General features: G+C 38.3%; 1 protein-coding gene across 2 annotated transcripts in view; it reads left to right on the top strand.

The window, feature by feature from the left end:
* The window catches only part of rgs3a (regulator of G protein signaling 3a), a 183,133-nt gene that overhangs the window by 17,134 nt on the left and 140,928 nt on the right, over positions 1–25,071 (top strand). Inside the window, exons 1-4 of one of the 2 annotated variants that reach the window (XM_088320166.1) lie at positions 8,942–9,347; positions 16,259–16,340; positions 18,654–18,759; positions 21,719–22,139. In XM_088320166.1, the coding sequence (XP_088176292.1) occupies positions 9,072–9,347; positions 16,259–16,340; positions 18,654–18,759; positions 21,719–22,139 (885 nt within the window). In that variant the 5' untranslated portion in view covers positions 8,942–9,071. Of the gene's footprint in view, positions 1–8,941; positions 9,348–16,258; positions 16,341–18,653; positions 18,760–21,718; positions 22,140–25,071 lie in introns of those variants that run through there. The other variant, XM_088320165.1, reaches the window with a different exon arrangement.

The raw sequence follows: 25,071 nt of genomic DNA, 5'->3' as shown, positions 1-25,071 counted from the left end.
TCAAAGATTCTGATACGGTTGTTTGTGTGAAATCACAATCAATGCATATATTATGTTCTTAGAGTTTTTGGTGATTTGACTAAAATTTTACTCTGTGATCCATTTTAGGTGCCTTACTTCAGATTGATTTTAGAAGTTTTACTGTTTAATTCATTTTTGACCCATTAACATGCAACACAGGTTAGACCCAGAGGACAAATGCTAAATGCCCTTCTGCTTGTTGTGGTTCTCCCTCCGGGTTTTTCCGTGTTCCAAAGACGATTGTATGTGGTTAATTGAATGGCATGCTTTCCAGAGAGCTTTAAACCCTATGGATGGTGGATCATTACGGTCAATCAGGCTGAAACTAACAAGCATTAGACCATTAGCGGCGTAAATCCGGTTGCCAGTACTCGACTTTAACCTTTGCACTATTAAGACTAACGTGCCTTGGATCCCGGGTCTTTTGTTGGTAACATTTAGACCTTAAGTACTTGGTCATAGATAATTTTTCATAGGGGTGATTGTTTGACCTATGAATCATTTATCTTAGCATTACTAAGTAAGCAGCTAATGCTAGTGACCCTTTATGTGAGAATGGAGGCTTTAACAGCAATTCAAACACACAACTTTAGAGTTGTGAAAAAAATAAGTATAAACCACTTAGCTACAGTGCTACCTCTGATTTTTACACCATTTTGATTTTTGACTATTTAAATCCTAAAAGTATTGAAGCCGTATTTGCAGGGATAAGCCACCTTCTTTAGTTATCTCTCCTTAATCACGTCCGTGCAACAGATGAGGGTGGCATTTGTGTCAGAATGGTCTCACGGGAGATTGGACCGAGGACCATGGCACCTTTATGAGCAAATTGAGGGAATGTAAAACTGTTTTTGAATTCCTGTCTGTGTTTTGTCTGTTTCCTTGTCCATTAACATCCAATGACTACTCAATGACTACTCTGTCCTTTTATTATTGAGGACGCCCAGTTATTTCAGAGATTCACCCAGCGCTTTGGGCACTTGAGATTTTGGTCTTGGTAGCCTTGAGTGTGCTTTGTAAAATCACAAGGTTTTTTATTTTTTCGTGGTTCTGATATGAAATGTGTGCATGTAGTTACAATCTATATTTTATAATTTTTTTGCAAATCCTACTTAAAATTATCTTAATAGCCTACTTGGATAAAAACAAAAAGTAGCATATATTTCAGTATATCAGTTGTTTGGGGGTATAAGTATTCAATAGAATTGACTTTTCTTTCTTGTCATTTATATAAATGTTGTAAAACATTGTATGCAATGAGATTAGACATGGCACCCCATGGTAAAAATGAAATAAGTACTTCAAAGAGAAAATATAAGACTGTCAAGATAAATATGCAAAAATATCTACATGACGGTGCTTAGGAACTTGCTTAAATTATAACAATAGTGCAATGAAAAGAATAGTGCATCGTAACAAGTGTTTAATGAAAATAAATGCAATAACACTTAGCAGTGACTGTAGACAACATAAAAAATTATATACTTATTTAACAAAGTGGCAAATCATGACAATAATCGAATGTAGAAAGGATAACGCCTATTTTCAGCATAAAATACGACAGTTACCATACCTGTCAACCTCCACGGCTCCATGCCCTTACAAACTGTCGTATTTTCCCTTACAAAATACAAAATAATCTTACACCATATTTTTTTTTTTCAAACGTGTTTATTTATGTAGTTTAACGTGTTATATTGTACATGTGTTTCGTTAAATCTTATATATTGTTAATTAACATTTTGTTGTGAGATACTGAGTTGCTCAACATGAATGAGGTTTATTATCAAAAAGTTCAAAAATGAAGTAGCTTGGTCGTTCATTGTAGAAGGGAAAAATACATGCAAATATAATCAAGTAGAATAATACATTTTCTCATTTAAATTATTAATTCATTTTCTGCATTAAATTATTGTTGGTAATATACTGATTAAAGGGATAACCACAAACCTGTCTTTTTTTCATTTTCACCTTTTATACATCCTATTTTTCTTAACTTCTTTATATAACATAATAATTCGTAATATAATGTATCACAGCAAGTGAGCCGTTTGAGAGCCGGCTCTCTTCAATGAGTTGAGCCGAAAAAGCTGGTTCTCTAAAAAGAGACGGACTTCCTTTCTCTCCACAACTACCACATGAAATCCGATGTTTTTTAAGACCACATGTATTTCAAATTTACTCAATCAACCACGCCTGTTGTTTTCAGATCAGAATAACTTACAGCATTTTAATTCAGGTTCGGCCATTGCGACTTGATGATTGTATCCAAAGAAAATTCAAAACTATGTTGTAATGTAGGCCTACTGTGTGATCGGAATGATGCATGATGGGAAATCCCCAGACGACAGACGCATGCGCACAGTAGCATCAAAATGCTCGCTTCGTTTGCAACGGAAAAAAAAAACGATACCGAGATAGAGGCTACCGCGGCGAACTGGTTTGACTCAATTTTTTTGCCGTTTCGTGATAGTCGGTGTATACCAGCTGGTACCCATAATTGACAAATTTGCGTTTTTCCGTACAGATTTTCTTGTACGTCGTACACGTCTTAAAATGCATAATAAACCTACTTTGTACGGCAAAAATGTACAGGTTGACAGTTATGAGTTACGGTCTCAAGACGACGCAAGAGAGACTAGTTTTTTCGTTTAGAAGGACACAACAGGATAGATCGTGCTTGTTTTTTGTTTTTTTTTTGCTTGGCTTTAAAAAACAGTTATGAAAGGAGGCAATGAGTTTTATCCGCCTTTTTCTTACCGCATCCCCTTGCATCTATTTGCTTGTCACCTAGCATTAGCTCCAAATCCGTCACTGTGATAATGTTTTTGACATCCGTGTCTGTTGGCCAAGTATCAACGCGAAGGGCGAAATCGGCTATCCCACTAAACGGGCACATTTTCTTTGTATCTGTTGGTGGTGTGAAACTCAAACAGATGATATATTTTACCTAATGCGTTTACAAATATTTATATTTTCTGAGACCTTGGACAGGTGTGATAGCAGATCTCCCCTTAAATAGAGTTCTTTGACCTCTATCCATCTTCTGATTTTGACAAAGACAGATAATCTTATTGTAGATATTTCTGTATTTCAAAAGGCTAATTTGAAGATTTAATATTAATCTTGCTTTTGTTCCTATTTCTCTATATATCCAGACTTCATTGCAACGAAACAATTCATGGTTTTGTTGGCATGCATGTTGGACAGGTGTCTGGCATCTTTCCTGTTTGGAACAACGTGACCTTCAAGATGTTAGAAATACAGTGCCGGCATGAATTCTCCTGAGGACGCCTCCTCCTTTGATAACTTCTTTTCTCTCCACGTCCTGGAGAGCGCGAACCCGCGACACTAAAGAGCAGATTGGCCTCATCTGGCTTGCAGACAAACATTTCAATCTCCTCTCCCCGAGACCTTCTTTTCTTCTCGCCGTCTAATCCGTCCTTCTGCCCATTCAGAGGTGAACGGCGCCGCGTGAAAGCGAGACAAAAGTGTTTTTTGTATGCTTGACGTGGTAACCCTAGCCCATTTTTTAAAAAAAAAGGAGAGAAAACAGGGAAAAGCCGCCATTACCTCGCCGATGAGGGGATCTCAGAAAAATAGGCCCTCTGCGGCCTCTTTATTAGCACTTTACAGACTTAGCCAATGTTCGTTCTATCTTTTTTTTTCTCCCGCTTTTCCTTCACTGTCAGTGTTTCATCACGCGAGACGGCCGATGTTAGTTGTGAAAAGACACAAACTGTTAATTAATGGGGTTGTTGCTCGCTTTGGCAGGGGGGCTAAATTGTGTGAGAGGGAAAATTGTACCAAGCGGGTCATGCGCAAGATGCACTTTTAGACCCTTGAAGAAACTTTGTCACATTTGCTTAACTATACATTACAAAAAGTATTATGAGAAAATTAGGAATAAAACATTCAGATTTATAAAAGGCATTCATTTTTTTTGTTCAACTGGCAGATGATCTAGATCAGGGGTGGGAACATTTTGGGAATTGCGGGCCCGATAGGGTTTTAGAATTTGGCAAAGATGCCGGTTTTGAAGACCTATCCAATATTTATATAAAGCCATTTACATGTGACCTTTATTTTTATGATTGTTTTTCATAAGATTAGTCCCATCAAATTGGTTTGAAACACTTATAACTAAGATATAAGATCCCTTTTTTAAGCACCAAGTTTGATATTTAGTTTTGTAGTATTTCATTTTAGTGTGTAGTATTTCTGTTGTAAGATTGTTGTATTACACCGGTAGTATTTTTTTCCGTAATATTTTTGTAGTATTTCTGTGGTATTTCTGTATTATCTCTCTATTACTTCTGTCGTATTTTTGTAGCTTTTCTGTAGTATTATTTCTGTATTATAGTATGACTGTAGTAGTATTTTTGACATACTTCTGTATTATTTTTTGCTTTTCAAGATGAAGCAATATAAAATACTATGTCCCTGTTTTTAAGAACTACATTTTATACTTAGTTTTAAGGTATTGTGTAGTATTTCTGTACCGATCATAGTATTTTTGTAGTAGGCTGACAAAGGGACAATCGGAGCAAAGCCCCCACCCAAAAAAAACTACATTTTCTTATTAGTAGTACTTTCTTTTACCATTTTTCGCGGGCCATAGTTGCCCACCCATGGTCTAGCTGATTTCAAACTAAATTGCTTATTCCACAAATTGGTCTTAAAATAGTAAATTAATCCTTCATACCTGAAAGGTGTTTTGCCGGTTACCAATATCAAATTTATAGTATTATTTCTCCTATTTTGGAGGAAGTTAAAATGATTACAAAGACATATTATTATATAAAGACGCACAAAAATATTTTTTGTTTGGGAAATATCATACCAAAATAAAGAAAATCATGTTGTTTTTGAGGAAAATTGTCTCATATACCTGATACATCGGACACCTTTTCTTTATTTTATAAAATTACAATATTATTGGCAGCACGTCGGTGCAGTGGTTAGCGCGTGTGCGGCACAGTTCATGTCTTGGGAACCTCCTGCGTGGGTTCAAATCCAGCTCCAGACTTCCTGTGCGGAGTTTGTATGTTCTCCCCGTGCTTGCGTGGGTTTCCTCCGGGCACTCCGGTTTCCTCCCACATTCAAAAAACATGCATTTCAGGTGAATTGGCCGGCCCAAATTGTCCTTAGGTGTGAGCGAGTGAGTTGTCTGTCCTCGTGTGCCCTGCGATTGGCTGGCAACCACTTCAGGGTGTTACCTGCCCACTGCCCGATGATTGCTGGGATGGGCTCCAGCACCCCCACGACCCTACTGAGGATAAGCGGTGTTGCTAATGAGATGAGACAAGAAGAAAATGTAATTGTAATTATTTTGTTTCTCATGCTACTAGTTTACTAAACAGGTTTTAAATATAGTGAAAAAGAAAAAGCCATTTTGTGTTCTTTCCCTGGCTTTATTTTCTAATTATTTTTTAGTGTAGCATGGACATGGGGGTTATGCCCCTTCCCCACAGAAACACCCCCAGCATTAGTGTGTTGAGCAGAGATATTTACCATATACACCCTTAGGGTAGACTGAGCTGAAAGTAAGAAAAATGCCAGTTTCAAGTTAAGTCCAAAAACCAACCTGAAACACCCAAAAAGATTAAAAAAAACAACAAACGTTTTTTTCGAGTGCAGCTAAGACATGTTCGTACTTGCAAATACATTATAAATGAGTTTGACAGAGGCTGTAATAATGACAAAAGCCAGGAGATGGCAGCAGCAAGTGAAAAACATTGTAGTTTGCATTCTTTGTTTTTACCTGCATGAAAAAAGGCAGCGACATCTAGTGGTCAAATTTCACACACTGTCTCTTTAATTAACCACTGAGGGACAATTTCTACAACTAGCAATCTAAAACAAATTTCCGATATCATTTTTACCCCATGCCAGCAACACATAAAATAATGGTTAAACATGTTTTGTAGAATAACACAACACAGAAATACAACTGTCAGGATTCTCCTAATTTATTTTTCAGTAAAGTGAGTTCACTGTTAATCATGTTTAACATATTTATAAAAATTTCTTCTCACATTTTTAAACATTTTAACAAAAACTTCTATTCCCCGTGCTATGCTGTTTAAAAGTACTATACCATTATTTGCATGCAATAGTAGGGGCTCAACCCTCTTGCTAATATGTATTATCTTAATGTCTCATTATCGCTACTTTCCCATGAGAGTCGATATCAAAAACAAAAACACATTTTTGCCAACTGGCAGAGGATTAGCGATTGTCAGGGATTCGCAGAACTGTGAATTTCCCTGTGGTGGGGGGAAGCGTTTTTGAAAGGAAAAGCGGAGGAAATATGGAAGGTGAAAACATAACAAACAAGTCTGGGTAGAGGTCGAGGGAAGCCTGCTTGCGTCACGCTCTTTGCTGCTATTGAGCGTTTTTTCTACTATTAAAAAAAAATTCATTCACACACTTGTTTCTCAGATGTTATATGTGCAAAAGGCAGTGTTGGGCGCATTACTGGAAATAAATTATTTATTACGGTTACAGTTACCCCCAAAATACTGACACCAACAAGTAGCTCTTCAAGTAGTTACAAATTACCGTAGATTTTCACATAGAAACTGATACCCTTAAACAGGGACAGTGTGTATTAGTTTTTTGCCACTAGATATGACATGCAACCAAAAGCGAGTGCTAAAATGCACAAGGAAAAATACAAGTTACAAAGACTAAACAAGGCTCACCATTTTTCTTCTTCTATGGAGCCAAGCCTTTTGCTAACTTTTTTTAGGGACCCTTAGCAGCAAGATATCAGACAAATATGTCAGCTTCCTCCAAGTGAGGCTCATGATGTAAGATGGATGCAATTTCCCCAGCTTATTAGTAGTTTTAATTAAATGGTTTTATGATAGTTTATGTATGTTTTCTCATTATCTAAATCCACATTGGTTTTTTTCTTCCATTTTTTCTTTTAGAATAAAACATGCACACGAGTCTTTGGAAGCAGTGATCCCTACCTATTTCTTTGCTCGTGCATTCTTGGGAAGTTGCAAACACACATGTAGCCGAGATACCCCATATCAATATTGTCTCTGGACTTCAAACCTCTCCAAGAGTTCCTTCTCTATTTCTGGATACTGTCCAAGACATGGTCTTTTTTTCTCCAGGCTAGGTCTATTGCAAAAAATAATTTTACGCAAAAAAAATCAACAAAATTCAGTACACTTTTACTATTAATTTTGTGCTTACGTTTGCCCCATTGATTTTGCTGTTCCTGTATAATCTACCATTCGCTTCTGGTGACACACAAGCTAATATGTGCATATACTGTAAGGAGACACCCTGATTTCAGCTATTTATTTTATAGTTGTACATTTGTCTTGGATTTGAATACATAAATACTCAATATATCTATATAAGAAAGGAAATATTAATTTGGGCTTATTTATATATATCTACATGAGAAGAAATTCGTTCTCACACTTTATGCTTGTAACGGAGGCCACCGTAATTATAGTCAGTTGTATTTTGTATGTATGTATAGACACTCTTCAGGCATTTCGTCAGTGGCTAAATGATGTGTGTGACATTGTAACGGAAGCAAGAATACCAACCAATCACAGAATGATTTGTGTGGTGCTGTAACGCGGTAATGCCGGAAAGTAATACCGATGGTAGAATCACAAAATTTTATTTATATTGCATTAGTCCCAACACTGTCAAAAAGGATTCAGTTGCACCTATGAGAAAGTAGTGTGGGCACCAGTGTTTGGAGCAACATATTACAAAGCAACATGTTCCTGGAACACAATTATTTTTCTCTGTAATGAGTACTGTAATGTGTTACTCTGATACTTATTGATAACAATTCACAAATTTCAACCCCATTAATCAGTACCTGCTCATTAATCAGTGCCTCCCCCCTCGCTCAGGATGAAATAATGCACCCTTAGTCCGCCAGCATCACACCTTCAACAATGTTGTCAAATTTGGGTAGACATCTTTATACGGCCATGCAAGGTACAAATCAATTCAAGCAGTTTCTTAAGCACAGAGTGCGATCATTTCTCACTACTGATATTCTCCCTACTGTACAATATATACTCAAATCCAAGCCAAAATTACAACTATAAGATGAAATACTAAAATCAGGTATTTAGCTTATACCCGCATATTTGGTTGTGAGTCACCAGTAGCGAATAGTAGGCAGCATGTGGGTAGGAGGCGTGACTTATAGAGAAACAACAATACAACGTGAGATCAATAGGGTAAACATGATCAAAGAATTTGCGATAAAAGTGTGCTTTTTTTTAATTTATGAAATTATTTTTGCAATACACAATACCTGGAGAGAAAAAAAAACGTATTGGACTGTAATCATCAATGGAGAAGGAAATCTTTAAATGGTTTGAAGCCCAGAGACAAAATAGATATAGAATGTCTTTGCCAATTGTTCTTTGCAAGCTCTCAATATTACACAAGAAATAGGAAGGCTTAGTGTGCACATTTTCTTCTATTTATCTTATTATGTGGCTGTTTCAAAGCAGTCCATGGGCAGCGACTTATTTGCGAGTATATCCAGTAATTTATAACTAATTACTTTCAGAGTAACGCTTTACTTTTTTGGTGTCACTAATCTGGGGTGGTAACTGAATAACTTTTTAAATAGAGTAAAAAGTAAATTAACTACCTCTTTTCAGTAACATGAGTGAAAAGTGATCTGAAGCACCTATGAGAAGCTGGTAGTGTGGGCACAGGAAGCAAATGGGCCTTATCGCGTGCAGACACGCAAATGTATGCGGGTTGTGGAGGTCGCCAAGGTATGCGTGGGTCCGTGTGTGTGGTGGGGGGGAATCGCTGCTGTTGGTGGTGGTGGGAGGAACTTCCTCCTATTCTTCTGCTACTGAAGAGTTCCCATGAGCGCTCCTGGCAGCAGCAACACTGTGGACCGAGCGGCAGTCTCGCCTCCGCGTCGCCGCAGGGAAGGCGGAGAAGACCCTCCAAAATCCTGCCACCTTGATGACATCTCCACGAATAAATGGATTGCACCTTCAGGGAATTTCATCATTGAGTTAGGTGAAGCTGAGATGATCCACAACACGCTAAAGAGCCCTCAGGATGAGGAGGCGGTCGAAGAGGGAGTGCAAAGTCCCACCCGAACTCATTCGGCGGCACAGAGGCGGCTGTGGAGGTATTCTGGCTGCAGGAGCAATGGGTCTCGGACCGAGAGCCAGCGCAGGAGCGTTTGCGTGCTAGCTGCAGACTTGAACGGGACAGTCGGAGGAAGAGGAGGTGCAGGGGGGCCCGTGATGCACACCATCCACGGACTGTGCCGCTTTTGCATCGGTTGTAGGCTGCCACAGGTGTGTGTCAGTGTGTAGAAATAGAGAGCCTCGGATACAGCTCCAAAACGAGACCAACATACTCATCCATACCACTGTTTAATGCGGTAGACTTCTTAATTCAAACGACAACAAAACAATCTGATTGGGGACTACTATTTTTGTCTACGGCTGCTTTATCTTGAAGCGAGACTAAATGTGTGTAAATAAGCCACCCCAACAATCCCATTGGAGTTCTGTTTTGGTAAAAGTTTGCAGGTGGACTGCATTATTTGAGCATTCCTTTAAAACTTAAGAGTAGAATATTTTCTCAATTATGTATTTTTTAAAAATGCCTAGCTGAGTTCAAAGAGCCCATATGCATTTATCTTACTTTTAGCTAAGTTGTTTGGGCTGCAAAACGCATTAGGTAGGACAAATGGGGGGATAGAGGTGGTCTGTAGAGTAACTTAATGCTCGTCATTGTGTTTTTTCTTTCTTTTTGTAAGTGTAGCATAAAAAGTGTCAAATTAAGAAGAGGACCATATCAAGTATAGTCCAAATACGTGTCTCAAAAGTCGACCCCTTTCGGAAAATGTTTTTTTTAAAGATGGGGTGACAAATGGGTATTTCTGTGGTATGAATCAGCAATTTGGGGCGAGTATCGATGCTAAGTATCGGTATAAGCGCAGACACCAGTCTTTTTAGGCCGTACCAATGATAGTTATTTGCACAGACACCGGCTTTCTATGAGTCATCCCGATGCCCAGTATCAATGATCAATGAAGACACCAGACTTTTTTAAGTCGTATTGATGCTAGGTATTGGTATCGTCGCAGTTATCAACTTTTTTTTATGGTATTGACTTGTGATAGTGGGTGATCCCAGAATCTGCTGCCCTCTACTATACATTTCAGGACCAAAAACCTGAAATTTAAGGGAAAATAAATTGAAATTATATGTATACAATGTTCAGGAAAATATGTTAGGTATTACTTTGCATTTTTTTCGTTTATTGAGGGGGAGGGAAATATTTTGTACGAGCTATATCAGTTTTTGTATTGGTATTAATTGCATCTGCTGAGTTGACTATCAGTCTGAATCAGAATTTGCTCATTTTGTTGAATATTTTCTACCTCGTTTCCCAAAAATTATATAATAAGGAAATCAATTTACCTGCTGTAATATGGGACCATTTTGCATATTTTAATTATCATTTTTTTGTTTTATTTTTTGTTTGAAAAACTACTTAATAAGTCCTAATACTAATCAGATAAGAATAATTGTTCTCGCGCTATTTTCAACACAAGTCCCTCCTTCTAATTTCCAGTTTCAAATAATGTGAAATTAAATAGAATTAAGAAACACTTTCTTTCATTCCACGTCCCCCTTCTGAACACAGCTAATTTGATGAACAAGGTTGTTATCTGATTTATACAGAGCTTTCCCATAAGATACAGCTATGTTGAAAGAGTGAAACATAGAAATGTTTGTGTTTAAGCTCTCACTGAGCGATAGCCAAAACTAATAATCACTGTTTGGAAAAAACATTGAAAAATTAATAGATTAATTCTCAGATGTGCTTAATTAAGGAGGTAAACTTGCAAAAAATTTTATGTTTTAATTTAGAATACTTCTACCTCTTCACGTGACACTAGCTCAATGCAAAATACAGTTTTTCTATCCTTTGTTTAGGATTTTTCTTTCAATAATGTTTTAAATTCATTATTTTCTGTGGTGCTAAGGCTAATGCAAAAGCGCTAAGCTAATCTGGAATCTTTGTTTTAAAACAGTCGCCATTAGCAAAGTGACGGCAAAGGTTGCTTATCACTATAGTTTTTTTTGTCATTCGTCAGCATAAAATTTTGTCACGTTCCAGCTGAATACATATACAAAAGTATTAGGTCACAGTCAAGGTCAAGTATTTCGACATTTAGAAATTCCTGTGACACTATGACAGGCGACAAAATCTTGTTATTCACTAAGACTCTAGTCCATAAATTCGACTCATGACTTGTGTTACAGCTAATCAAAACCAAAATGTATTGAATACTATACAAACTACGACCCGGGGGCCATTTATGGCACGTCGGAAATTTTTCTTCAGCCTGCAGCATAAAATTAGAATTTATCCTCAAAACGTTTTGTAGAATCCATTGTCCCCAAAATACAAATTAATTCTCCAATTTTGAAAATAATAGTAATATATCTTTGTATTTTTACTTACCTTATAAAAGGTTAGTTGTGTTAACATAAAAAATAAATGAAAATAAGAATGTATTTTTTTTGTTTTTACACTTGTTAAAACAATAAAAAAATAAACATGGCAATCGCATCTTTCAATTTTTTTGTAGGTGCCCCTTAGAGTAAAATTGTATCCACATCTAATTTGGCCTAAAAATCCTCACATGACCGAAACACAAAATGACATTAGTCGTTCCGTGGGCACGGGCCTGTGTGTGCTGAGCATACTGACCCAGATAACATTGTTTTACTGAGAGGAAGAGGAAAATGACTAGTTGACCAGGGGTTGTGTGTTTTTTGTGTGTGTGACATCCAACAATACAAGCGTAAAGTATTGTGATTAGCGACGGTTTCTCTGTGAGCAGTGGTGAGGCGTGAATGCTAAAAAGGGGAACGTAGCTCATGCAACACATCCTCAAGAAAATAACTTGCTCTTCAGTCTTGCGTCCGGAGTCAAAACCCCTGGTTTGGGTCCATTCATTACAACTATGCCCATTTGGCTGACATTTTAATCCTGCACTTTTCTCATTCATTTGGAATAGTCAAAAAGGGGAAAAAAATCAATAAATCATTTTACCTGCACATTAAGATATAGACATACTGATTTTTTTTCTCAGTCTCAGGGGTTTTCACTGATTTTCATAGTTCCACCTATTTTGTTTTAACACAATGAAGCATGCTCCAGGGCTTCTTTTTTTTCCCGAACTTCAGTATGCAATTTTTTTTTTGCTATTTCAAAGAGTTGAACATTATACATTTGTTTTTGTCTAGTTTTCTAAAATGTATCTAGTCCAAAAAAACAAAAAGAAAAAAAAGCAAGCTTGTTTGTAAAAAAAGAAAATGCTCATCACCAAAGGCCCACTCCTGTAGCCTTAGTACTCTGTTCGAGCTAAATTAATTGACACAAACTTTTTTTTTAATCACTTTTTGAGAAAAATAGTCTTCACTATTGAGTATTTATGGATACTGAGACCCAGTATAGACCCAGGTAATATGATTATCTAAAAATAATTTGGCAATTACAAAAAAAGGCACCATCTAGATGACAACTAATGAATTTTCAAAACAATAGTCGACAATTTCTTCTATGAGGGACTGCTGAACATTTCTTGGAAATTTTCAAGCAATAAAAAAACAACTTTTAACTGGTTAGGCCTGGAGATTGATCTGCTTTGAATTGACGCAATATTAAATATTTTTCAGAATAAAAACTCTGAAAAGTCGCAATTTGGCAAACTTTCTATATTTTCGGAACTTCTCAATATGGGTCTGCCCATAAGCATAGATAATACTTTATTGTTAAAGGACTTTTTGGTGGATCTCATCTCATCTCATCTCATTAGCTGCACCGCTTATCCTCAGTAGGGTCGCGGGGGTGCTGGAGCCCATCCCAGCAATCATCGGGCAGTGGGCAGGGGACACCCTGAACTGGTTGCCAGCCAATCGCAGGGCACACAGGGACAGACAACTCGCTCGCTCATTCACACCTAGGGACAATTTGGACCGGCCAATCCACCTGACATGCATGTTTTTGGAATGTGGGAGGAAACTGGAGTGCACGAGAACATACAAACTCCGTGCGGCCCCTGGTGGATCTCGTTAAACACTATTAATTTGGCTGAGCTTTTTAGGGAAGAAAATATTTGACAATTTTCTGTTATAACATTGGATAACCAGTAAGTAAACTATAACAGGTTTAAAAGGCTTTTGGTAGGATGTTCTTATTGATCAAGCAACAGAATAATTGTGAACTAATCGAACATTAAAGTAATCTACACGGCGTTGGTGATATTCTTACTCTAAGATTCTAGAAGAAATTATGAACTATCAATTAAATAAGCCCAAACTAATATTCCCTTTCTTAATACAAATGAATAAAGAAGCTGTGTCTTCTTAAAAAAGAAGATTATCATAAAATACAGAAAAAAGTTAATAATAGTTTTTCCTCCTTTTATTTATTCCTTTAGTTCTGCTTTCCAAAAATCAACTGATGGTCTTGACTTCCTAATGCCCATTATTGTAATTTTTGATACTTTCTTGAAATTTCTAATATAAATCCGTGTTTCATTTCATATTTTATTCGGTTCACATTATACCCGTCATGCCTCCCATTTGAAGTACTTCCATACGACCCCCTTCTGTCAGTCAGGTAGCGTTGTTCAGCAGTCCCTCATGGAAGCAATTTGTCCTTTTACACACCCAATCCTTTTCCGTCATTCTCATAAATTTGCAATCCTGGCTGACGTTTTGGGGTCGTCGTGAGTTTCAGGGCCCATGAAATGTTCCAACACCTTTGATGGGACGTGTAGTTCCGTATAAAGGCGAAATTGACATTTTAAAAATAATTTTAAAGTCACTATTCATGGGTAAGACTGCATAAAATTAATATGAAACTGGTGTCAGAGCTCAGAATTGTGTTATTGCTTCTGAAAAAATAAACACTTTTTATTTGTATAGAATTGAGCGGGGTCAATGTGCTTTTTCTTTTCTTTCTCTGCCTGAGGGTAAATCTGTCACATCACCTCCAGTCAGTTCAAACAACACATTACCGACGAAAAAAGAATCTGCCTGAAGCAATTAAAGTGTGGCATGCAATCAGCGGCTAAATCACCAATTTGACATCTAAAGGAGAGACGTAACCACAGAAAACACACGCGAGCTCCGCCTCTACTCATCATAAAACCAATGATGACTTATAGGAAATTATGTTTTATTAAGGTCCCATTAAAGAGCAGTTCTAAGTTTATGTTTGTGACTTTGAACTGATAAAATCTCTTTTTTTGAGCCACGTCACACCTTTTTTTTCACTGGAACCATCTCGAGGCACTCCTTCCATAGAAAAATTGTCTAAAAATGAATCCCTTTTATCAGTTTCACATTTAAAAAAAAAACCCAATTTTCACTGTCAAGTTTTCTTATCATTTGAGGTCACTCTGGGTCAGGATGCAATTCAAGTTTTTTTATTTGGAATTTATTACATTTTTAACCCATTTTTTTAGATTTACTATATTTTCATAATATTATTTTCTAGAACAATTGAAAAAAATACTTAAAATGGGTAGAAAATCTGCCAGTTTGAAAAAAAAAAATCTTATAACATTCAAACTGTTTTCTATTTTTATCATTGTAAAATAATATAACAATAATGATTATTTTTACTACCGGTAATTTGATTTTTTTATTAAGTTTAAGTGAAAAATAAGTTATTATATTTCCCTATATTATCTCAAGAGCAGATAATTGTACTTCAGAGAAAAAAATGTAATCCGCTACCACCTACTGATGAGGATGAATGTTACAGGTACGCGGCCAATCACCGGAAGAAATCAAGGATATTCAACAATGTGATAAGTTAAGGGTTTAGTAGACACTCAAAAAAGGGAAAAAAAACATCAATGGATTTTGGACTTGCAAAGGTTTGAGCCCAAACCACACGTTTCTCATTAAATCTCTTAGGTTGCAATAGCAGATCCGTTTGAAAAGGTGTTGTCATCAAAGAACAGCAACACGATTGGCCGATAGTGACAATCTTGTAAACAGTGCATAGGTACAACAACAAAAAAACGTACACTATAACAGTTAAACTAAGATCCCATTTAATCTCCTTCGCGTGTGAAAATGAGATAAAATCGGATGTCTTTTTGTAAGTCATCTGTAAAACTGGTAGTGAAGTGGTCAAATTTCTGTGCTCTTGTCGCCGGGTTAGATTTTATTGCACGTAATGATTTGTGATTTTGCTCAGCGATGAATTTTGATTGATAATTTTTTTGCACAAATATGGTAGTATACTGTAAAACCTCATGAGGGTAGTAACACACACGAATAAATACTGTATGCATTTGTAATTTTATCCAGCAGTATGTTGCGGTATTTAACGTGCTCGTTTACATTTCTGGCCAATTTGGGGCTTCTGGGTGCGCCTTATACAGTGTTCCTACAGCTTAAGGCAAGTACAATTTGGGCAAGACACCGAAACTTACGCCCCGATAAGTGTGAAGTACATTGTAGAGCGCTCGCTTGGGTCACAGGTTCGATCTTTGGCTCCTCTGAGTTAAATGTCGAAGTGTCCTTGGACAAGACACTGAAACTCTAATGCTCCAATAAGCTGGTTGGTGCCTTGCATGGCTCACGCCACTATCAGTGTGTAATTGGGTAAGTGTAAGTGTTGTAAAGCGCTTTGGGAGGTCTTCGGTAACTTAAAAAGCGCTATATAAATGCAGACCATATACATATATATACCATAGTAAAGTTATCACAATGGCAAAGGTAATATTGGGCATTTCTCTGTGGCACACTAGACAAGGTTTCACGGCACCATAGTGTGCTCTTGCACACTAGTTGAAAATTACTAGTCTCTGGAAAGCATCTCCTTGTACTGGATTACATTTAACTGGAATGGATCAATTGAAAGCCGGATTGTATGAATTTCAGTCCCGTATCTGTTTTTTTTTTAAGAGCAACACATTTGCCGTCCATTCGCCGAGCCCTTTTCACCAATCATGAACAAAAGAGAGTCAGTACTCCGTCTCTGGGAGTTGTTTCTTCTCTAATTGGCTTCCTGTAGGAAAAAAAAAACAACAGACAATACGTTTCACATAGGAAGTGGGCTCGGCAATCAAATCTGCTTTAATTTCTCCTGTCAGCAGGGAGCTGTTTTTCTTGACAGCCAGCCCATTTGAAATGATAATCTCTCTGTTTTTGTGTTGCAGGTGACCATCCTTCGAGGAAAAGATGGGTACGGATTCACGATCTGCTCAGATTCGCCTGTAAGGGTCCAGGCTGTTGATCCAGGCAAGACTCATCCTATTAAAAACCTTTCAAAATTGTCTATTTTCCAAGGTTTTCTCCTGGTATTGTTCGGAATTTATAAGTTTTTGGTTGGTTACTTTTGAATAGATTGTGGGAAATGATAGAATAAGTTTCACCTGGGATTTCACATGTACTTTTTGCAGTCATGTAAATAGTACTATGTCATATATATGGAGTAGAAGATAATTGTCTCTATTGCCATTGATTACAATGCAGTGTACATTGTTCTCAACAAGATTGAAAAAAGGATAGTATCATAGATAGGCATTATTTACAAGAGCCTACGTTGTAAGTGCATCAGAAAATAGTGCAATGACATTAGTAGTAACAATGTGCAAGAGTGAAGGCATAAAATATGAAAAGAAATGTTGCTAAACATGGGCAAGATATTTCTTTCCTTAGTTTTGTGTGCTTATTTAGGGCAGCAGTTGAGCTGAAACTGGTATGAATTTCAATGGTAAAACTCTTTTACTGTGAATATAAACACATTTATTATATATCATTCACATACTGCCTTGAACATTTTTTATAATTTTGCACATTTTACCCTATTGAATTTGTTTTACTTGCAATTAGAATAGAAGCCCTCCAATTTCGTTATGCTTGTATGATGACAATAAAGGCCATCCATTTTTCAACTGTTTGAATCCACTTTTGTTTAGAATTACTAGCTCTTTTAAAAGTCAGATGTTTTAATATCATTTTAATACGAATAAATGAATAAAAATATATAATAAGTATTTATTTAATTTCACATGAATGAATGTTTATTTTAAACATTATTTCATTTTAAAATTCATGAATAAAAAAAAAGTCTTTATTTTATTTTAAATTTTAAAAATGAAAAATTTGTATGTGTTTGGAGTTTTAATTTAATGAATGAATTGAGTAATTTCAATTAATAGTCAATATGTAATTGTTTTTTTAATAAATGTCTCTATTTGCAACCCAAGCTGCCTATTTTGGGATTTGATAATTAGTGTTTAGGGTTAGAGTTAGGGTTAGGATCAACTACAAAATCCTGCTCTACACCTTTATGGCCATTCATAACCTTGCCCCTCCCCACTTCTTCGACCTCCTTCACATTGCCACGCCCCACACCCACAGATCATCTTCCTCCCTCCATCTCACTATACCCCCTGCCTGCTTCAGGTCCTGGGGCAGAGCTCTCAGACGCTCTTCCCCCTAGCTCTGGAACTCATTGCCGCCTGACCCTGTCCACCTTCAAAACTTACCTCTTGAGACTTGCCTATTCTTGACCATATGCCTCGCACACCGCCCCTTTTAACTATGATGTGTTTTATTGGCTATTCATTAATTGCTTGTTTTACTCTTCGTTTATTGTTGCGTCCTACTCACATGTACAGCGACCCTGTGTGTCCTGAAAGGCCCTTCAAAATACAATGTATTGTTACTATTATTATTGTTTTATATTTTTATGTTGAAGGTAGAAGGCAAAAAAAAAACAACAACACTATTGCCAAATTCATTCACATTTGTATTAGAACACTCCTTCCGGGTTATACTTTGCACATTTTTAAAATTCCAAACCTTATATATTTTTGTATTCTATATTGATACATGTTTGACCTTTTTTGTTATTTGCTATTTGTATTTGTTTATTGTATGTTTCCACACGGGGTTGAGGAAGTAATTTCATCTGTATTGAAAGTTTAAGGTTTTAATTGCTAACTTTTTATCCCAGTGTATTAATTAGTCGACAAGATAATAGATTGTTATAACAGTTTTTTTTTTGCAACCCAAACCCAAGAAGACATAGGCAATAATCAGTGGCAAACATCCTGAATTATTGTTTTCCTTGCCTGTAAAAAGAGGACAAGGCGTGTCTGTTTGTATTCCATTCAGCTGGCTCGGGTTTGGAAGCGTAAACTATGACTTTCCCGGCGTTTCTACCCTGAAACAAAGCACAGGAAAAAGATAGTCACCCATGGAGGACATCCAAAATGTTTCCTGTTTGAAAATAACATGATTATGGTTTTAATTTTTATACCTCCACCGCCTCTTTATTCCCCCTATCCCGATCATCGATCCACTTTTGATGCCTCATGAATAATTCCCCCATCATCGAAGAATAATGTCACCTAAGGGTCTTCATTTTCTATTCTTTTTTTATCTCATCGCTTTGAGGATTACCGTGAGGATCAAGCCGAGCAGCGGGGTGTCGCAGTTAATAGGGGGATCCCGCATGGCTTTTCTCCTGGAATCCAATAAACAAAGCTGTGGGAATCAGACACACCCTCGAGTGACGGCTCTTTGTTGTCTTGTTTTCTGCAGGAGGTCCGGCAGACCAAGCGGGTCTGCAGCAGCTGGATACGCTCCTGCAGCTCAACGGTCAACCCGTGGAGCAGTGGAAATGTGCTGATTTGGCCCATGCCATCAGGTACAGACGGCCCACATTTTGTTTTGTTTTTATTTGCATGTCAAATCTTCAGAGCAGTTTCTTTTCTCCAAGATAGACCAAATGTCTGCACACTTTTACTTTCTTTGCCTATGTTTGCCTCATTGATTGGCAATTGGTTTGTTGTTCTTGTACAAACGTGCTGCCTACCATTCACTACTGGCGACACAACCAAATATGCACACATAAGGTGGCTCCCTGATTTAAGTATTTTTTATAGTGACAAATTCAGTTAGAAGCAAAAATATATGATAGGAAGAATATCTACATGAGGAGAAATTCTGCATATTCTGTGCTAAAGACCTTGCCACAATAGCTGTATTCATTTGTAAATATAAACATGCACACTCTTCCTAGAAGGTTCCTGGTGGAACAAGATATACATGAGGCATCGTGAATGATGCAGCATTTTGGAAATTGTATCTGCATTTAATGAGTAACGTGTTAAAGTACTCGTTTTCAAGAAAAGTAATTGCGTTCCAGGAACAAGTTCCTTTGTAGTACGTAAAAACACTACTACGACTTCTTTGCATGTTTGTAAACAAAGGCGATATAGTCAAGCTGCGCCAAATTGTTGAGACAGAAAGGTCGAATAATGTCAGTTTATAGGAGCCAATTGACAGAAAAACATAATTTATCGTAGACAGTAACATCTCAAATAGGCAGAAAGTATATGCTGTCACAAACCAGAACGGACACAGAACTCAATAGCGTACGTTTCTCAGTTTTTATTGAAAAGAGAGGAGAGTAAAGCTTGCTTGCTTGATCCGAGGACTGACGGAAAACAGGAGCGAGCGAGGCGGGAGTGACACTTCCGTGTCGGATGAAGACAGGCGGGAATAGTAAGTCGTTTGGCAGGGGCTGGAGATCAGAGGTGATGTCGAGTTCGTAATCAGGGTCGTAGGCAGGAGGCAGGCAGGTAACAAGGCAAAATGGGTCAGGTAACAGGGGCAGGCAGAACGGGCATTTCAGGTGCTGAAACGGGTCAAAAACGAAGATCAGGCAGGAGAAAAGTTTAGCAGAAACGGAGTTGGACGGGAATGCTCAATGAGTGGAATACAACAGCTCGCAACGATCTGACCATGACTGAGAGGAAGCCGGGGGTTTAAAAAGGGAGTGTCCACCAATCAGCTGTCCGGGCTGTTGGCGCCAATCAAGCTGCCGCAGGTGCGCTCAATCAGCAATCATGACATATGCAAGATAGCAACTTTATTATGGTCAAATTCAACAATTAAAACTGAGCTAAACAGATTGTGCAAGCCACTTAGAGGAGATTTTTCGTGTACGGTTTTATGACAGCAAGTTAAATGGATAAAGAATAGTGGCTTGGATGACCTCTTCATGTTTACGGTAGCTTAGTTCATACGTAAGTCAACCTTTAGAATAATTGACTTCCCTTGGCTTGCACTAGAGATGAGATCTTGGGCCCTGATCCAAACCCGACCTGAACTCGGCCCGAATATCTTTCTGCTTTCAGGCCAAATCGTTCACTATTTGCAGATTGTATTCTGGATAATTTGATTTTCTTTTCGACGCCATTTTGTTCGTGTTTACTTTTGCGGCAAATTAAAATTTAGGGTTTATTTCGAGTTCATTTATCAAATCGAGTTAATTCGTCGGGGCTGGGGCGAGTTCGGGTTCATAAACCCGCGACTCGGGTCGGGTCAGGCTGCATTTTTTAGGCTTGATCTTACCTCAAGCTTAAACCCACCTTAAATACATTGTTAGTGTTTGTGGGATCAATAATAATAATGTTTATGACAATTAATCAATAATAATTGCTATTAAAAATATAATAACGTATTAATTATATCCATTATTGTCACAAGCCAGAAACAGAGACCGGAACCAGTAGCGTTCGTTCACTCAGTTTTATTGATAAAGAGAGAGAGCAGTTCTTGCTTCCATGATCTGATGATCAACGGACACGGGTTGCAGGTGGCCGGAACGCGGAAGTGGCATTTCCGTGTCGAGCAAAGATAATTGTTGGCAGCAGGGAATTTGGTGGCTAGCAGGGACGGGAGAGCAAGGGCGGTATCGAGTCCAGAAAAGAGGTCGGCAACAGGTGTCAGGCAGGAGAAAACAGGGCAAAACAGGTCAATGGTCGGATTGGAAGAGCAGGGCAGAAACAGGTCCAGAAACAGGTCGACAACAGGTATCAGGCAGGAGAAAACAGGCCAGGAAAATGTTGGAAGGTATGGAGCTTGCCTAGCTGGGAGCATAGGTTCGCAAACGGTCTGACGGCTTCCTTTTGGAAGCAGGGGGTTTAAAAAGAGTCTTTGAACCAATCAGCGCTCTCGGCTGTTGGCGCCAATCGGGCAGTCACAGGTGCCCTGAATCAGCAATCATGACAATTATATATAAAATATACATAAATAACAATTGTTAATAATGTTGTTATTATTTTGGGTGTAAGTATTATTCTTATAAAAGATCTACTTGATCGCACCAGTAGTAGTAGTATAGTTGGCATTGGTAGAAAACACCCCGCCAGTTATCATACTTACACTGACTAAAGCATTCAGCATTCAAGTAAATCTAAATCAGATCACCACAACCCCTGACCAGATATGAAATGGTCATCGCATAAGCAGACATTCATGATATCCTCAGTCCAGTCAGCTATATTATTTGGATTACAGCCACTGGCTTCTACTGTGATTTTGTAATTACAAATAAACTGTGTTCCTTAATGTTTGATTTTTGCACCTGTACACGCAACAGCTAAGCATGTTGTTTTAAAACGCAACTCAACATACAAATCTTCTCTTGCTCCGGTCAAACTCTGAACCCACCACTTTGGGTCAACAATGGGCTCGCATCCTGTGGTGAGCTGGTGATAATGTATGCTGGAGAGGGGTCTGTTGATACTTGGGATTTTTGTATGTTATTTTATATTATTTTACAAATATTTTGACTCTGTGCTCTCACTCGACTTCAGAAACAGCGTAAACGAGATCACCGTGGTGGTGTGGCGCAGCGGCCCGTCAGTTAAACCCAACTTTGAGGGTCTAATTCACCGGCCCTCTTACAAGCAACCGAATCCCACCTACGAGACGCCCTCGCCACCCACTTGCCGCCGGGCCCCCGACCCGAGTGCGGCACGCAATCCTCCAGCCGTGCCGCCGCTCCCGGCACACCACCGCTCTACCGCGCGCCGGCTTCTCCTCAATGGCTCCATCGACGATGGTGGAGGCTTCGGTACCCTTCGCTGGGGGCCCCAGAGCGGCTCGGCGGAAGAGCTGGATGGCAATCCGCGGGTCCTACCGCACCCGCATACCGCCACGCTGAAGGGAACCCGGGTGAAGGCCTCCAACGGGGACAACTACATCATCCTGGCGCCCTTCAATCCCGGAAGCCAGGTACCGCAGACAGCTGATGGGCTACATCTTCATCATCTCCGCCCTCCTCATCCTCACATGGTGGCTCACGCTAGATATGTCTCCTTACCCTTCGTCCCCAGCGCTAATTGATCGAGTGACTTTACACCAGCGCTTCCTTCGTTGTTCCTTTTATTGTAAACACAGGAAGGGCATTCAGACCACAATACTGCAGTCCGCCGTCCTTATTTCCGGTCATACAAAGACTTCTGGCCAACAAAGCACAATTTTTTTAAAATTAATTTCATCAATGATCTCATGGGTATCTTAAAGAATTCGACCAAATGTAATCTTATATTCTCAAACGTGCAAAATGTGAGGAAATAATACGTGTCTTTATTTAATTATGTATATTTTATCAGTATATCCCAATTATTTCAGAGATCATACATTTTGAAGACAGCATGTCTTGTCTTTGTCATTCTGAGCTGTGACGTGATCGGAAGAACACCAGCACACTAGCTAGTTACAATATTGTTCGTTGAAAAGGGCTGCTCATTAAGTAGATTGCAATCCACTGGTGGATCACATTAGTAGTACTGAGGCGTGTTCAGGAGAGTGAGCGATTGCTATCGCTAGCTATCGCTAGCTTCTGAACGGCCAATGATTATTGAGCGCTCGCGTGCCCGAGTAATCACGGGAGAAAGACCGCTTACTTTGATTTCCAACATGGCGTCGACAGTGCAGAAGATGGAGGATCTCACCCTGACGAGTGCTGTTGGCGATGTAATATATCGTCTTACATTGCCTGGTAATGTTTGTGAACAATGCAAGACAGGTATGACCCTTCCACTGCGTTTAGGATAACCTTAACTGTGTCAATATGCGAACTGTCGCTCATATAAGCCAACTCGCTCAAAGCAAGCTGTAGAACGAAATCCATTGTACTGTCGTCGGCCATTTTGGATCAGTAAGGCAATCACAGTGAGCGATTACAAAACGTTCAGCAGTGCGCGGCAAGCGATTAACAAGCGACTACATGTCTGATTACTCTCCTGAACACGCCCCTGGTTGATCTCGGAAAGTGTAATGCCACCTATTAATCAACTGCAGCATGTGAGCTTCAACATCAACATTGCTCATGGTGCCGTAAAAAAATGGAGAAATACGAATTCTGTCGCTGAAAGGTGTATTTTGTGACGATTAGAAATGTTTTTAAAAGAGTATTGATTCATTTTTTTCATGATTTAAATGAGTGTTTAATGATTAAGAATTCAAATGTACTATTGACATCTATGTATCTTAAAATGTATGACAATGGGGATTATCAGAATGCCTTACAAATCAAAGTAAAATAATGCTATTTAATCTACTATATAAGTATTTATTGACATTTCTATTATCAACCACAAATGTAAGAACTTTATTTGCCTAGTTTGAGTACAGGGTATGATCTCTTTTTTTTACGATAATAGATTTGCACTAATGTAGTACAGTGTTACTTACTGGACAAAAATATTGGCGACAAAAAAAAAGACTGACCTGAATTGAGTCATGGAGTTGACACTTATTATATTTTGACTTTTTTTTTTAATTACATAGTTATTATGGTGTTCGTTGAAAACTTGTGAAAATTAAATTCCACTATTTGGGACACCTTATATAATCCTGGACAGCTTTTGAATCTCTTTTTTTTGAGGCATGTTGATAATTTTGATTTGGTCATTTTGTAAGTAGCTTGCATGCTGAAAAATGGCTAACTGCCCAACAAATACACATCAAGAGCAGACAACTGGGAGCTAACCAAGACAGATCGACAAAAGGCGGCCGCAGCCTTAGCGGAAAAACGCAAGGTCGGCTGACCAAAAAATATCTAATGGCTTACCAGGAACAACGAAAAGCACTAACGGCTATGGCGACAAACAAAAAACAGGCGTTAATGCAAGGCTAGCTGGCTAAACAACGCACTTTGGGCGTCCAACGATTGCCAACTGCGTAAAAACAAAAGAGGGAAGCCCTTGGCAGCCCCGACAGTTACGGGGAGCTAGCTGGACAAAATTGTACCAACTGCGACACACATGGCAAAAGACACAAGCAATAAAAACAATCGCCTACCTAAGAAAAGGCAAAGGCAAACAGAACCGAGGTGTAACGGCAGCAGGTAAACATAAACCACACAGCTTTGGAGGTTGAAGGACTCTGATAAAACAGTCACAAGGTTCCCAGCGATAGGATACGCAATGTTTACATTTCTCCAAGCAGAAAAGAGTGGTATGCAATTGCTGTTCACTGCAATCACTGTCTGTTTCGGAGCTGCCTCACATGTCTTGTTATTGGAATTCGCCATTTTAAAAGTGTTGTGTTACTTCAATTACATCACAGCTCTAGAGAAGACAAGCCACATCTGTCAACTTTGAGACTAAGTTTCTCGAGTCTTCTGACGCGTGAAATATTTCGTGACATATTTACATAATTGTGAAGAAAAACAATACACGTTCTGTGCCTGATTGAAAGATAACTCTGTTTGGTAATACCTTTTATTGCAACAGTTAATGGGTATCCTTCTTTTCGGAATTGTGTACACTATTGCATCAATAAAGCAAACTTGTTTTTGAAGAAAAGCCTGAATGAGTTCCTTAGTGAGCAACAGTGTAACATTACTAACATTACAGCGTAACTATCCACTGATATGCTCATCGACTAAAAAGGCTAACATTTATCTTCTTTACTGTACATTTTGAGACAAAACTGTCCTTTTGAGTCTCATTATCCTTAGGTACGCAAAAATAACACAGTAATAACAATATGCGAACACAACTTACTTATAGGTCTGACCAATACTCAATCTGTTCATTGTGAGACAAAAGCAGCAACTTTGTGTCTAATTGAAGTAAAGCTTATGTTAATATCACAGTAATAAGAATATGAAAATAAAACTGACATAATTCTCACTAATATTCTTTTCTCTGTATAT

The sequence above is a fragment of the Urocampus carinirostris genome, chromosome 16 (assembly GCF_059441175.1).
Source record: "Urocampus carinirostris isolate Australia breed hairy pipefish chromosome 16, RoL_Ucar_1.0, whole genome shotgun sequence".
NCBI lineage: Eukaryota > Metazoa > Chordata > Actinopteri > Syngnathiformes > Syngnathidae > Urocampus > Urocampus carinirostris.
The sequence above is the reverse complement of the archived record's forward strand: the minus strand, read 5'-3'. Positions and strand labels throughout refer to the sequence as shown.